General features: G+C 40.9%; 1 protein-coding gene across 2 annotated transcripts in view; it reads left to right on the plus strand.

The window, feature by feature from the left end:
- Nucleotides 1–17,005, plus strand: part of srbd1 (S1 RNA binding domain 1) — a 226,358-nt gene that overhangs the window by 36,539 nt on the left and 172,814 nt on the right. For both annotated transcript variants that reach the window (XM_062971303.1, XM_062971308.1), the window contains 5 exons: nt 6,468–6,571; nt 8,016–8,123; nt 11,561–11,718; nt 13,370–13,460; nt 15,418–15,525. In XM_062971303.1, the coding sequence (XP_062827373.1) occupies nt 6,468–6,571; nt 8,016–8,123; nt 11,561–11,718; nt 13,370–13,460; nt 15,418–15,525 (569 nt within the window). The remainder of the gene's footprint in view (nt 1–6,467; nt 6,572–8,015; nt 8,124–11,560; nt 11,719–13,369; nt 13,461–15,417; nt 15,526–17,005) is intronic.

A 17,005-nucleotide genomic window follows, 5' to 3' on the forward strand; every position in this document is an offset into this window, starting at 1 on the left:
ATGAAACATCCTTGTTTGGTCCTGTTGTCGTCGCCTTTGGAAGTGACTCCGGGCCGTCCCCCGGGGCGCTCTTGCTTCCTCGTTTCCCCTCGACCCCTCGCTGGCGGTCGCTGCTGGGCGCTGCCGCCCCGGTAGCGCTTTACTTGGGACAGAGTAGATTCAACACGCCCTGCCAGCTGAATCCATCCCGGCAAAGTCTCTGGATCATCTCTGTGCGCCGCCCAGCTAAATATCTCAGGGCGCAGTCCTTCCTTAAACATCTCGACTTTGGTGACTTCGGACCACTCTGGTACCTTTTCCGCGAGATGGAGGAATTCCTCTGCATATTCAGACACCGTCTTGTCCCTTTGCTTTATGGTTTTCAACTGGTCGCGAGCTCTTAATTGCTCCAGCGGGTCTCTGAAACGGTTCTCTAGGGCAGCTAGAAATCGATGTACCGACCTCAAACACGGGTCGTGCCTGGCATGTAATTGTACATACCAGCTGGCTGCCCCTCTTTTGAGAGTATTTCCGATGGCTCGAACTTTACCTTCTTCGGAGGGGAATGTATGCGCGTTGTCTTCCATGTATCCTCTAATGCAAACGAGGAAAAAGTTCAGTTCGGATGATTCCCCTCCGTATTCCAATTTGAGTTCCTCTCTCCTGGGTTTCCACTCTGCGACGGGTTGCCTTTGAACGGGTTGCATGGGGAGGGGTTGCATCAGGTCCCTCTGAACTGAACCTTTAACCATGCCGCGCCCCAGTCCTGTGGTCGCCCTCCGCGGTCCTCCGAATCCCGATGCTGCCGTAGGCCCTTCCATCCATCTAAATGTAGGCCCCGCTGTGGCTCCTTCGTCTTGTCTCCCGATTCTCTCCTCGCCTCCGTCGTCGGATGGCGCATCCTCTCCGTCCCCAGGGGCATCTGGTTCCTCTCCGCCCTCCTCCACCAATCCACTGGACCCGATCCCTGGCCCTAGTGGTATTTCGACTCCAACGCCAATTCGGGGGGTTGGGATTCTTGTTGGGGTCGGCGGCCTCAGAGTTCTCGAGGCTCGCTGGCGATTCATCTCCTGCTCCATCCTTTCCCGAAACTCCAGCTCCTGCCAATACTCTTCGCCCTCGTCACCGCCGACTGCCGTCGGGCTCTGCGTTGACGCGCGCTGGCCTCTTTGGCTCCAGGCTTCTCTCTCGCCCGGTCTTCTTTCGGTGCCGTATTGGGTAGGCTCCCTCTGGAGATTCTCCTCCAACAACGGCACCAACCTTCCCACAGTTTCCGACAGCCGGGATAGGTTGGTTTCTAGGATGGATAACCGTAGCGCCATGGTCTCTGGCATACTCCCACCGGATCCCCAACTGGTCTCCGCAGCCGCTGAAACTCCTCTCCCTCCTCTGGGGATTCTCTGGGTCACTCCATTAGGCCTAGGGTAGCCGGTGGAGGAAGCGATGGCCTGTGGCGTTTCCCCTCCTTCCGGCCGAACATCTGGTAAGGGGCCCTCTGCCCCCTTCGGGCTCCGATCGCCCCCCTCCGCTCATTTTCACTTCACTGCTGCTCCGCAGGAGGGTGAGAATGGGGATTCTCGACTTAATGTCACGCTTACTTCAAACGACCGGCATGAACACAGACCAAAGGTAGCTGCTATCAAACAGGATCTTTATTGAAGAACACTCGACTTATGCAAAGTCGAGAATGGCATAATGTTTACATGCAATCTTCTTTATTACCTTTGTTTCAACGTCACACCACACGTAAATACCATCACCACAGCCCTACACCACATGTCAATACCATCACTACAAAACAAGCTACTCATTAAAATTGTTTTGGTCTTCTCTCTTGAATTTCCCAGGCTTCGTTGCCAGGTGTTCCATTGGAGCTGTAGAGGAGTGTAATATGTTATGGCTCCGATTCAAGAGCTTGCAAACTCAGCTCTTGGAATCGGTCCCATGACAGAGATGTGATAAGGAATGAAGAAGGGAGGCCTGGGATACTGTGTCCAGTTCTGGGCACCACAATTTAAGGGAGATGTTGACAAGCTGGAATGTGTCCAGAGGAGGGCGACTAAAATGATCAAGAGTCTGGAGAACAAGTCCTATGAGGAGCGGCTTAAAGAGCTGGGCATGTTTAGCCTGCAGAAGGGAAGGCTGAGAGGAGACATGATGGTCATGTATAAATATGTGAGGGGAAGTCGTAGGGAGGAGGGGTACGCTTGTTTTCTGCCGCCCTAGAGATTAGGACGCAGAACAATGGCTTTAAACTACAGGAAAGGAGATTCCACCTGAACATCAGGAAGAACTTCCTCACTGTGAGGGCTGTTCGGCAGTAGAACTCTCTACCCCGGAGTGTGGTGAAGGCTCCTTCTTTGGAGGCTTTTAAGCAGAGGCTGGATGGCCATCTGTCGGGGGTGCTTTGAATGCGATTTCCTGCGTCTTGGCAGGGGGTTGGACTGGATGACCCATGAGGTCTCTTCCAACTCTGATTCTATGAGGCAGTGTCTCCTGGAACCTTCTTATCCTTTGAGTTTAGTTACTATCTTTACTACCTGGAGGACAAATGGATTTTCCTAGCAATAATGTAATTCAAAACTGATATAGAGTTGGTCGCCTATGTTTTGTAGATTTTATTATTCATGGAATTGATTACTATGTTCTTTCTAGAAATCTCTAGGTCCACCAGTGTGATCCTTTGGTCAGCCTCGCCCATTGAATTCTGCTAGAGGACCTAGATATTCTTAGACAGAGCACCTCTTTAAAATTCTCTAGGTCCTCCAGCACGACTGTATAGTCAACTGGTGGAAGGTGACCATACAGTTGTGCTAGAGTACCTAGAGTTTCCTAGCGAGGTATTCTCTCAGGTTAAAAAAAGTATTTTTTATTTTTTCTAGTTTTACTGACTTCATGCATCCCTAACCCCTCACAAAAGTGTTAACTGGAATGTATTGGGCTGGCTTGGTCTTGAGGTGTCAAGACTCATTAACTTTACAAAAGATCATCCTGTGGAAATTAAATCAACCAGGAAATTATTTTAGATTAGCACAATCCAATTTTGGGATTCTCTGCAGGGATATTGGTATAGAGACTGGTGAGCACCTGCATTCAGAAATTATAAATAGCCTATTGGGTATGAGGTGAGAAAGAAGAAAGGAAGAGCAGATAGACAATATGGAGTTTAGAAGGGTTGCCAGTGTAAAAACTGGAGACAGCTCCTGGTTTGAGCATTCGGCTGACGCTAGAGACTAGAGTATGATTTCCTGCTTGATTGTGGAAACACAGTCGTTACACTTGGGCAAGTCACATTCTTGCAGACTGAGGAAGATGAAGGAAACCCTTCTTTAAACAAAACTAGGAAAGACAGCCCTGTGATAGATTCACCTTGTAGTTGCCATGAGGTAGAATTTCAGTTTGTGTTCTTAGTCATCCAACCAGATAAACACCTACTGAAATTCTTCCTCCATATAACCACTAAATAGAAGGAGCATTCTCTAGTTTTCCCTGTTGCAACCCTGTTAGGATTTCTGGGAGTTGAAGGCCAAAACATCTGGGGATCCACAAGTTCAGAACCACTGGCTTGATCCTTTCAGCCAAAGTTGTCCAATGAGTCTCAGCTGGGAAAACAATTGATGTCAAGATCACTTGATGGGTTCCTAGGGAGGTGCAAAGTTGGTGTAATGGGTGGCTTGATGAGCTTTTGAGCTGGCACGGGATGAATTCATTTCTGGGCAAGAGGGTTCATTGTTGGACAGGAAGATTGGGAGGCAGATAATTGTGTTTCCAACCTGGAGAAGTTATGGGATTAGTCCTGTGTCCCCTTAGTGTTTCTGAGTTTCAGATGGTGGTATCCTCTGTGACCATCTAGTGGACCCCCCTCCCCCCCCGCCGCTTACGGGTTTTGAGGGTTCTGATTTTGACAACAGTATGGAATTTGAAGAGTTGTCTACTGATATCCTATATTTCATTTTTTCTCATGCTGGACAGTACAGTTGGCTGAGCATAGAGCAGCATTGTATATGCACAGTGGGTAGTCTGGATGCCAGTCTCTATATTAGCACTGTGTGGAATTCCTGTGCTACTTATACAAACAGAATTCAGATACTCAGCCCTCCTTCTCCCACTTCCACTCCTGTATTTAGGTTCTGCCTCTGAAAAGTAGAAATGTCATTGCATTCTTGCTTCTCTGGAAAGGCTGAATTCAAGATGTTTTCATCACATCACAAGCTTTCCTGGGGGTAGGAAGAAATCTCCATAGGTTGAACTTTTCGCAAATTAAAGTGATTACATTTGTTGTCATACATCCTTTTGCCTGGTGGAGGGTTTGACTTTATCTCAAATAAGATAAGGAAGATCTTTTTGGGTTGTTAGTACAGTCTTCAGTGTGTGTGGTGGTTTCATTATATCAAGGAGGGGGAAGTGGCTGTGGGCTGGATTGGCTTTCTGTGGAGGATCACGTGATTTACTGTCATCTCATGCTTCCTACCTCTTCAAAATGGGCGGGGGGGGGGGGGGGTTGCCCATAAACAGGCCAAGAGTTCTATTGGTACAAGTTGAGTGCCATTTCTGGTGGTAGTGCTTTCCCGGATGTAACATAGAAATGTGAAATAGCTGATAATAGTAAGCCCTGTTTAAATGCAGACTTCCAACAGAAGATTACCATGAAATTGTACTGGAGGACCTAGAAAATGCCTACAGGGAACACCTCTCTAGCATTTCTAGGTTGTCCAGCATTATTCTTTGGCCAGCTTCTGAATGCACATGTCATAGAATTGTGTGGAGGACGTAGAATATGCCTAAAGAAAACATATTTTTGGATACAGGTAAGTGAAACTGTGGGTACCAGTCTTTCTGGATAAAGGGGCCATTTTTAGCGCATGCCCTCATATTCCTTAACACACATTCTCATATTCTTAAAGCCCCTACATGCCTTAATTGAAATTGGGAAGTCATTGGGCAGTTTACTCACTTCTTGTTTTTTAAAGAAAAGACTTCTGTAAACCTAAAAGTGGTGAGAAAAAGCACATCTGAAATATGGCAAAATGTTCACTATCACCCCTATGCTTTGAGGATGGAAATGCTACTTGTCATTTATTCCCTACATTGTAATGGACGGGGATCCAGGGGTGCATGTGTACGGTTGTACTTTTAATGATGGTTTAGAAAAGGGAATTTTAGCAAGTGTTTTGCTTTTCACACCATTTAGGTAAAAATTGTTAGAATAACTGAGAAACATACAGTACCTGTGATTTCTATCAGAAGCGAGTGGTCTTGGATGCAGTGCTTAATAGGAGCAGTTAAGAATTGATGTTCCACTGTGTGTTGCCAATGGAAGCAGTTCCTCTATCTTATGCAGAGCTTTCCAAACATTTTATGTTGGTGACACACTTTGTAGATATGGATAATAGAATAATAGAATCATAGAGTTGGAAGAGACCTCACAGGCCATCCAGTCGAACCCCCTGCCAAGAAGCAGGAAAATTGCATTCAGATCACCCCCGACAGATGGCCATCCAGCCTCTGCTTTAAAGCCTTCAAAGAAGGAACCTACACCACACTCCGAGGCAGAGAGTTCCACTGCCGAACAGCTCTCACAGCTAGGAAGTTCTTCCTAATGTTCAGGTGGATTCTACTTTCCTGTAGTTTAAAGCCATTGTTCCACATCCTAGTCTCCAGGGCAGCAGAAAACAAGCTGGCTCCCTCCTCCCTATGACTTCCCCTCACATATTTATACATGGCCATCATGTCTCCTCTCAGCCTTCCCTTCTGCAGGCTAAATATGCCCAGCTCTTTCAGCCGCTCCTCATAGGGCTTGTTCTCCAGACCCTTGATTATTGTAGTTGTCATTCTCTGGACACATTCAGCTTGTCAATATCTCTCTTCAATTGAGGTGCCCAGAATTGGACACTGTATTCCAGGTGTGGGCTGACCAAAGCAGAATAGAGGGGTAACATGCCTTCCCTGGATCTAGACACTATACTTCTATTTATGCAGGCCAAAATCCCATTGGCTTTTTAAGCTACCGCATCACATTGTTGGCTCATGTTTAACTTGTTGTCCACAAGGACTCCAAGACCTTTTTTACTTCACTCCAAAGTAATTCTGTTTTACCAGCAAACCAGAAGTTAAATGTATTCCTTGTAAGAGGAATAGGACACATACATAAATTGTAATAATGAAATGTGTGAAGTCACAATATATCTAATGAAATCTTTCATTGATATTTTTAGAATATAAGATTTACTGCTTATTTCACATACTTATGTTTGTGTGACTACAGCTGACACTCCAACGTGTCACCAGGCACATTTTGGAAAGATCTGGTATAATGGTAGGGTCAGACTTAATTCTGCCATAACCAGTATTCTTATGTGGATAAGCAAAGTTACCTTTATTTTGAGTCTTACCACTGATCACTTTTGCTCAATCTGGTCAAACAAAGCACAAAAACAGTATGATTTCAATCTGTATTATTTTATATTCTATATGTTTTTGCTATTTAGATTTTAGCCATTAACCGAGGGGAGAATCTGAAAATCCTGACAGTAAAGGTCAACATTCCTGATCGGACGAAAAATGAATTCTCTAGGTGGTGTGTAAATGAAAGGTATGTATAGAGGCACAAATATGTGCATGCCCCCTTCTCTGCCCCCATTAGCACAGTTCATTGAATTAAGAAAGATATTTATTCTGAACACTCATTTCTTCTTGGGGATGCTCTAGCCCTGAATTTGGTGACCAACAAAACCTTCCTCAAGATGATTTGCCCTCCTAGATGTGTCAGACTCCAGCTCCCATCCTTCCTAGAGTGGAGGATGGGAGTTGTAGTCTGCATTTTAAGGCTTGGGTGGTATGGAACATCCTCTGCAAATATATGACTCTATTATTCTGAGTTTGCATGACCTCAGGCCAATCTCAGGCAAGGAATACATTGAAATATTTCTAACGTTATTGATTTTACATTTCGTATGCAATAAGGTACTTCTTGTATCCATGGAGGCTTCTCTGCATGATCTGGAACTCAGATTTTCATTTTGGATAAGGAACATCCAACTAGTATTTAAATTAAATTATTTAGAATATAAGTGCAAACTGTACTTACTTTAATATACATATGTGTGTGTGTTTGTGTGTATAGTCTTGTTTGAATTGTGTTCCAATACCCAGAATTGTAAGGAACACCTGAACTATAAGGGACATCTTTGGTTTTGATATTAGGTACCCCTCCCCCCACTAAAAAACAAAACAAAATATTAACAGAGAAAACAGCAGGGAAAATTATTTTGTCTCCATTAGTTCTCCATAGTGCTAAGCTGATATAATGCACTAATTTCCATAAAAAGAGCTGAGAAAAAGAAACTGAAAAAGAAGAATGATAGTGGTTCAATACAATACATAGTTTAACATAAAAAGCTTTTTACATAGTTTTTGAAATGATTTGGGGGCAGTACATATTACAAATTATAGTGTTGAACATTTTAGTCATCATTCTAAAAGATAATATTCGGTAATTACTGTAATTCCTTTCAATTTTTCTGAGAGGAAGCATTGGGGTTTTTTAAAAGCAATTTCCCCCCTGATTTTTTGCTTCTTCTATTCTTCTCCCGGTGGCCCCCGTGGCGCAGTGTGTTAAAGCGCTGAGCTGCTGAACTTGCAGACCGAAAGGTCGCAGGTTCGAATTTGGGCAGCGGAGTGAGCGCCCGCTGTTAGCTCTAGCTTCTGCCAACCTAGTTCGAAAACATGCAAATGTGAATAGATCAATAGGTACCGCTCATGCAGTCATGCCGGCCACATGACTTTGGAGGTATCTTCGGACAACTCTAGCTCTTCAGCTTAGAAGTGGAGATGAGTACCAAGCCCCAGAGTCGGACACGACTAGATTTAACGTCAGGGGAAACCTTTACCTTTTACCTTTACTATTCTTCCCAGGACTTCCACATCATTGTCCCTCTTTCCCATCTTGAAAAAACTGTGGTTTTAGAGTTTTGCCATATTTGGATTTCAAAAGTTGCCAATTGATCTTCGTGTGAAAAATATGTTATATCACACAGGTGGAGACCAAAAGCATTTGCAAAGCCTGAATTAATGCAGCTCCTACGTGATTCAGTGGAAGACTCTTATAAACGCCTGATATATCCACTTCTTTGCAGAGAAATAAGGTAAAGCATTCAATCTTTGCTAATCAAGGATGAGTGAGAGCGTAAGAGGATCCCTAGTGAAACAAAAGAAAGGTCCACTTACTCCAGCATCCAATTTCTGCCGTTGAGGACAAGATGCTAATATGGATATATTGTGCATAAAAATTACCTTCAATCTATGTATATAATGTGCATATACATCAAATTAGGTTATGATTTTACAAATTAAGCACCAAAACATCATGTTATACAACAAATTTGACAGAAAAAGTAGTTCAATATGCAGTAATGCTACGTAGTAATTACTGTATTTACGAATTTAGCACCAAAATATCACGATGTATTGAAAACATTGACTACAAAAATGCGTTGGATAAGCGAATGTTGGATAAGTGAGACTCTATTCCAAAATTTAAAAAACTCCAAAATCTCAAAATTCTTCAGACAAGAGATATTCAGCCTATACAATTGAAACTGGATCTACACAGTCAAATAATCCAGTTTCAGAATGCAGATTAACTCTATCGAACAGGATTATATGGCAGTGTAGACTCATAATCCAGTTCAATGCATTAAATCTTCATTCTGAAACTGGATTACATGTCAGCATAGATCCAGTTATAGTTGGTTTTCTAAACTATGGTTTGAAGGTAACTTGTTTCCACTAACCATAGTTAGAACTAACCACAGTTATCTGAATTTAGATCATATATGTGGCATGTGAAAGCTTTTTAAAACTGGGAAGTAAATTGAAATATTGGGGAGAGTAGTGGGTCAGTGTTTACACACCCTTTTTCTAGCATTATAGCTTATGGTTTTTAAGAGTAAGCATTTGACATGTTTTGCCTTCATTTGAAAAACCTCTTGTTTTTAGTGAGATGAAGTATTTTATCTCATAGTAGTTAAAAAGCATCTCTGTGACTTAAAGAAGACCAATATTATAGTCCTAAAATATTATAGTCCCAAGAACACCAGTGGAATTAGATTCTACTGAAATAAGTGGGATTTATTTCCAAGCAGACTTGTGTGGGATCAATGTAGTTGATGGGTTTTTGACACATCGTCTCTTACTAGTCACAGTTTCATAATTTACTTTTCAAGCTGTAAGAATATGCAGAATTTGGCAAGTTAAAGGCACTTTCTCCTGGCAGTTAGGATGGTTGGAAACACTTTAGCGATCGAAAATGCTTTTTAAATGGGGAAAAGTTGACAGTTTGCATACACAAACTGCAATTTGCTTAACATTTTTAATGACAGTGCCATAATGTGAAATTGAGTTTTTATGCTCTTATATTGAGTACTACATCAGATTGTTATAATGCTCTTTGTGCTAACTGCTGTGTTGCTAAAATTACTTTATTGTATCCATTTCACAATCACTGTTTCTGGAATGCTTTCCATCATGTCACCCTAATCCCATTTCTCATAATTCTCTGGAGAGAATCAGGGGAGCTAATTGCTCCCTCCATAAGTATTTTCATGTCTGTCATCTCCCCTTCCTAAATTAACAATTTAATAGTCATAATGTTGGGTTCAACTCTGCTTATGGGTACTCAAATGACTACAGAGCACGAAGGAATCTAATATGTTTTACCAATGACAATATAATGGCTTCTGTTACCAGCTGAGGTACTATTTGGGCACCATAGGAATACAATATGAATTTATGTTTAAGCATGTATTTCCAATCAAATATTTGAGGGACAGGGTGTTAAATTCTTTTTCCTGAGTAGGTTGGGGGTAATGGCTCGTGTATCATCATGAGTTTCCAGAAATAGCGATGGGCGATTTAAACAGAAGAACTTGGAGGTTTTAGTGCAACATATAACTTTCCCTCCACATTTGCAGTTTTTAGTTTTGTGGATTTGATTATTCATGGATGTAATTAATATGTTTTCTGTAGGAATCTCTAGTTCCTTCAGTGTGATACTATGGCCAACTCCCTCTAGTCATGCTGGAGGACCTAAAGATTTCTACAGGGACACCTCCAGGAATATCAGGGTCCTCCAGTGCAATCCTATAATCAGCCTCCATTGATCGTTGACCCTAAGAGCCATACTAGACGACCTAGAACATCCTAAAGAAGTGTTCTAGGTTTTTTTTTAAAGCAGCAGTTTGTTTATTCTGTTTTTCACCATCATGGGAGTCCTGTGCCCCTAGTGAATGTGAATTGCACACTTCAGGAAAAATAATTTCCCAGAGCAGCTTTCTCTAGCTCAATATCGTTCAGGTTATTTGCCTTTCAGAAGGGTACCAGACTGGAGATTAACCTCAGTGTAGGTTGGTACATTTTTGCTGGAGATCTTCAGGTAGAGTCTGTTGGGGATTAAAATCCTCATTGAGCTTTGGAGTGGTTTGCAACCATAATTTCTCCAATTTTTTTTGTTTCTCAGCTTCTAAAACATTTAGCCATTGATCATGCAGCCCGGGGTTTCTAACACATCTGGAAAACGAAAGTTTGAGAACTGTTGATGTGTAGAACTGCAGTGTCAAGGAACAGGAATGAGCTGAGATTGATAGACAATAATTTTACTATATCGACTAAAATTCATTATATCATCAGTTTTAGGATTGCTTTATGATTTTTACATTGCATTCATTCAATTAAGCTGATAATAAAACATTTGAGTATAAATCTGTAGGAAGAAATCCTCAGGGGAAAACCAGACCATAAGATTGTTTGTCATCCCATCAAATGCAGAACTTAAGGCATTTCTTTTCATATTCTCTTTCCATTCCATTTTTTAATAAAAGTGCCTGATATATACATTTTACATTTCCTTTTCAACTTTGGTGCCTATGATTGATTATGAATGTGCATGGAAACACAATAATACTGCATTCGAAAATTATCTTTTTGAATGTTATGGGGAGAGAATTGGGATTCAGGGAGACAGATTGCTTTTTTGATGCCAACTCAGTGTTCAGCATTAAGTCAAATTCTGCCATGAGATTGAATGAGATTCCAAACACTGCGACTTCATTCACTTAACAACTGTCAGAATGAAACTGTAGGATGCTGATGGAGGTGTGTAAAGGAAATTTTGTCCTCCTTTGTCTCCCTGTACTTCACAACTCTGCCATTTAAAGAAATTGCTCTGTTTCTTAGGAAACAATTTGAGCTTATACAGGAGTACATGAGGTGGAAGGCAGAGTAGAAGTTAAGTATGGTTGGACCTGGATGGAAGAGTCCCAATGGTTACCTGAGCTCTTCAGACACAGCTATGGGATAATTCTGTTTGAATTGGTAGAAAGTAATAATTAACAATATTAAGCTAGAGGATTCAGTGGTCTGATTCAATATTGGATATCCAAGATTTATCTTCCCCAGCTGCATTGAAATAAGCTGATCTTTCAGTGGGATGATAACATGATGGAGTGATGACGTGAGAAAGTAAAGTGTGATTTTGGGTGAATGAGACAAAAATTACCATTTTTTGGCAATGCTCCTTTCTTAGATCAAAATTAACTTCAGATGCCGAGAAAGAATCTGTAATGATGTTTGGAAGGAACCTCCGTCAGCTCCTCCTTACAAGTCCCGTGAGAGGACGAACCTTAATGGGAGTTGATCCTGGCTACAAACATGGTTGCAAATTGGCCATCATTTCTCCAACAAGTAAGCTTGATTTCCAGGCTTGAGAAATACTAATTATGCTAAATACTTTTTTTAGTGATGTTTACTCTGGGTATGGAGTCACATGAACTTGGAGGTGTCTATGGACAATGCCGGCTCTTCAGCTTAAAAACTGAGATGAGCACCAACTCCCAGAGTCCGACATGACTAGACTTAATGTCATGGGGAAAACCTTTACCGTTACTACTCTGAGTACAGAACAATTCCTTCTAGGACTGGTTGAGATTTAGGCTTGGAAATCATGAAGCCTATTTCCTTGCTTATTATTCTGGTTTGGAAATGAAATAAATAGCTTTTTTGTTCATTTATTCTGGGGAGATTGGGGGACACAGGAGTCCAAGGTTTGCTGGGGTTGCTCCTATACTACCAAACTGAAGTAGGCAACTGTGAGGGGATGGGGACCCCCCCTCCCCAAATAGGCTGTATCTTTAATGCTAGTCTAAATAAAAGTCACATTATGGGATATCTTCAGGACCACGTCCTCCCCTATGAACCTACGCGATTTCAAAGATTCTCCGGGAAGGCCCTCCTTTTGCTTCCATCTTCCTCACAGTTACGTTTGGTGGGGACGAGAGAGAGAGGGCCTTCTCGGCCGTGGCTCCCCGACTCTGGAACTCCCTCCCCAGGGAGATTAGGTTAGCTCCCTCCCTATCCTCCTTCAGAAAACAACTAACGACTTGGATGTTCCGGTTGGCCTTTGGTGAGACAGTCACTAGATAATCAGCTCCAGGTAGTATTAATAATCTATCTTGCATTTTATTAGATCCTTACCATCTATGCATTCGAATTCATCATTTTATTTTGCATTGCTGCCTCAGTTTTCCCACCCACGGAGATGATAGAACTGTGCCCGGTGGCTGACTGATATTATTAACTACTTGTTCCATATTGTATTGCTGTTTTTATCTTTTTATACTGTGAATATTGTTTATGTTGTTTATTTTGTTCAGTTATGTTGTCGGGCTTCACCCCATGCAAGACGCCCCGAGTCCCCACGGGGAGATGGTGGCGGAATATAAATAAAGTTTTTTTATTATTATATTACAGCCCAAGAATGGCATATTTTTGCAATTGTTCCATGACTTGGAGAAAAGGGGTGGGGGCAAAGAGGACCCTTTTTGGGTCCTCTAGATCAATTGGTTTTCTATTATTTTTCCATCCCTATACAAAACCATCATTTAACACAGGTATGGATATTGTAACTAATAGCCCCCTGGAATCTGTTTTTGTGGTCTATGGAGTCCACCACAATGTTTTTTTTTTTAAAAAAAAACATATATGTGAATTTAGGCTCAAAGCACCCCCGTCCACATGAAAACACAAGGTACTCCCATCCACAAGAAGAAAACAGAGGTATTTGGGAGGTCGTACAGTGTTCTGGGGAACACTGTATAACCCCCCAAATACCTCAGTTTTCTTCTGTAATCCCTTTCAATATGGCAACAGGACATTATGTTGCACCATTTTGAGAGGTATTGAAAAATAAATATAGGTATTTGCACTTGCTGTGTTTGACAATGACCCCTGCCACCAATTGATTTGTCCTTGTTTAACATTGAAGTATTGAACAAACCCTAGAGTTCTTCTAAACAAAGATGAACAAAACCATGTTTTTTCTTTCCTTTCACAATAGGTCAGATCCTCCACACCGACGTTGTCTATTTACATTCAGGTAGAGGATTCCATGAAGCTCAGAAAATACGAAAACTTATGTTGGATTTCAAGTATGTTAAATATGCCCTATTTTGGAGTGTGTGTGTGTTTGTGTGGTCTTTGTATATTGCAACTTCTTTTAAACAGAAATAATAATTTCTGTAGTCATTTTTGGTCCCTATGGAAAGTATCAATTTCTTGGCAATTTTTCTCAAATATCACTGAAGTGGCTAAAGGAGAAACTGCTGCCTCCTTTATGGCTGCTGCCACTGTAGTGAGGTTGCCCCTTCTTGTTGTGCTGAGATGTGTAGGCAGTAAAATGCTGTAACTAATTAATTATATAAGAACTATATTAACTGTTTACATGACCATATCTTGGCTTCAGAAGCTGAGATATGAACAATACTTGTGCCCGGCAAATTAAATGTTCCCCTCCTCCCTTCTTAGTGCACTTTAATGCATTGTAGAAACCTCCTGCTAACCAAATTTTTCTATTTAGCCTTAAGCCAACTTCAAATCATGGTTTAAGCTTCTGACTTGTTCCAGACCAGGTTAACAGCATAGAAACATGGATTAAAGGGGCAAGGGGTTCACATGAAGGAGTGGAGATAGGTTGTGCTCCATTCTGCTTTCTGACTGAAACCAATTTCAGACTTTAATCTTAATTTGAGTACAGTGTTTTTTCAGGTGCAATATTATTAGATTAGCACATCTCTGCTTAAGAAATTTGCAGAGAGTGTGTGACTTCTTTGATGATTATTGATACTGCAGCGTTATGTTAAAGCCACCTGTAATAAGCAAATTCAGATCTCCAGGAAATAATTCCTGCATCAGGAAGAGATAAAGATGCCGAGGAAAGAAGCTGATATCTACATGTCTGCCTATTTTAAAATAATGATATTTATTACATTTGTGTGTGTGTTCTGTTTTGTAAACTGTATTGAAAGTTACTTCTCCTGAGGAACACTATCTCTCTGGAGGAGTTTTGGTAACCAGCAATCAATCAGGAGTAAAAAGTATAACATTACACCTAAGCCAGTACTCTTGTTTTAATTTCCTTCCATAAACAAACCAAGAGTTTGTAACTAGAATTAGAAATTGTGTTGTGATCCCTAGTTCGTTTAGGACTGACAAGCCAGGAGGTTTGGGAAAGATGCTAAACTTTTTCTTACTAATGAGTTCTTGGTTCCTGGTATTACTCCTTCTGAAAGCAAGAAATAGAAGAAATGATTGGTCTGCACGCATGAATACTCTTGCATGTGCATTAAGTCCTGGCTTATTGTTTTGTATGAAAACACCATTACTGGTCCTTTTTGTGGTCCTTCCCTCATCTCATTGTTAAAATTTGCTTTGCTGAACAGCCAAAACACACACAAATTCCTATGTATTTTAAAGCAATATATTCAGGGAGCACATGGCTCTTTTTAAAACTGAATTGAGCTTCCAAAAATTGGGCTTCGGGTTATATGATTATGTCTTAAAATATGCAAATACTCCCCACATCTCTTTTGTTTTTAACCTTTTCAGCATGACACAGTCAGTAGCTCATTGGGTTTGAAGTGGTTTGGTTCAGGGCAGTTTCCACTCACCAAAATGTATCTGTTCCAGGAGTATTAGGTCAATTCGTTAAGTCAAGTTCATCTTCCTTTCTGTACATTTTGATTGCTTGGAAAGTGATGAATGCAAGTACAGCAGGCCTTCCATTTTTACAGGGATTAAGGATGCAAGACCCCTATGGCAATGGAAAAATGTAAATTAAAAACGCATTTTTAAACCTGAGAGAACACCACTATAGGAATCTTTAGGTCTTTTGGTGTGACTCTGTAATCAACTTCTGCTAGACATTGACCACAGAGTCATGCTGGAAGACCTGGAGGTTCCTAGAGAAAGCGTATTAATCAAATCCACAAATAATTCAATCTACACAAGTAAAACTAACAAATGTGGAGGCCTGACTATAGAAAGGATAGATGGCATGACCACTCTGCACTTACTTAACCGTAATACTGTCTTTCTTCCCACTGAAAGTTGTGGCACAGTTGTGATTGGGAATGGAACAGCTTGCAGGGAGACGGAAGCTTACTTTGCTGACTTAATTATGAAGAAATACTTTGAACCATTGGATGTCACTTACTGGTAAGAAAAAAAAACTAGTTTATTGCTTTCATCAGAGTTTTAGAGGAATGTTTTGCCTTTTTCAGCATCAGGGCTTTTCAGCCTTGAGAGCATAAAAATAGACACTGAATTGTACTCCCAATGCTCTTGACATTATTTCTTGTCTCCTAAATTTCTGTATAAGTGTGCAATCCTTTAATAATCCTGGGTTTTGAGGTCTATAGCGAGAGTATTAGAAAACGGAATTGTCATCTCCATTTCCTTTGTTCTTCACCTCTTCTATTTTGATTCTTTTTCAATATGATAGCTGCTTTGTGTCTCCTTGTGGGATATAAATAAACATAATAAACATTATTATTATTATTATTATGTAATTGTCTTTGATTGATCAACTTTGATAGTGAATTAAGGCGTGGCCAATTTGTTCAGTCAGAATGGGATTCTGCTTTTTCTGGTAAGCGTACATCCCTTGATATAGGGCTAGGTTTTTATTGCATCTTCCTGCCTGCTTATCTATGTAAAGAATATTAGCAAGTTTAAAGTGTGCTTAAGCCTCTGATATGCAAAGCTCATCCTGCTTAAAAATTGCCTAGATTATTTATTTTGTTTTTATTTTGTTGAATAATACACTTCTTCATTCCACTTTTGCTCATAGTCTTCTACTCGAGCTCTTTAAACGTTGGCAGCCTATGCAGCCACTGGTCATCTGGGAACATTTAAGTATGCCGAAAGAGATTAAGCAAAATCCACTGCGCATCTAATTTCTAATGCAGTCTACTTCATTGCTTAAGCAACTTAAATATCAGTAATAAATACTTTGATCTTTTTCTAATGGAGTCACTTCCGAGCTTTGATGTGGGGCCCCTTACTGGCAAAGGTTTTAGCTTTGTGTTCTAGTTTCTTTGTGTTTTATATGCGAAACTTTATGGTCCCTTTTTGACTTTTACGTGTGTAAGATTGCTGAATATCTGCCTTATTCTTTCTGGATGTTAAAGAAATGCCACTTTCAAGTCCCATTGCTTCCTATGTTTCTAATATTTCACCCCGACCTAATTACCTTGACTTTTTTTTGTTTCACAGCGCTCCCTTGGCTAGAAGGGCAATTTAGCAGTTAGGATCACATTATGATAATTGTATTTCAAGACCATGGTGGGAAGGATTAAGATGTCTTTGCTCTGGTTGCAGATAAAAAGGTTCAGATCCACTTGTAAAATGAGATTGGTTAACAGCCCATAGTTTTTATTATATTTGCTACTCATGCAGCATTAATTCTTAATTCATCAGGTACCCAGGGTGCTGTAACTTTAGAGGTGACCTTGGGACTTGATTTACCTCCGCTCGGTTTTCTTTGTTAATGTGCCATGAAAGAAGTACATGAAAGATAGCCAACTTCAAAGTTCCTTTTAAAGGAAAATGGCTGATACAAATCCCCTGGCATTTAATGATGTCTGTCAAATGTTTCAGCTGTCTTGCCTCCTTTTACAAGCTTTTGGTTGCTGCA

Source organism: Anolis carolinensis, chromosome 1 (genome assembly GCF_035594765.1).
Source record: "Anolis carolinensis isolate JA03-04 chromosome 1, rAnoCar3.1.pri, whole genome shotgun sequence".
Taxonomy (NCBI): Eukaryota; Metazoa; Chordata; class Lepidosauria; order Squamata; family Dactyloidae; genus Anolis; species Anolis carolinensis.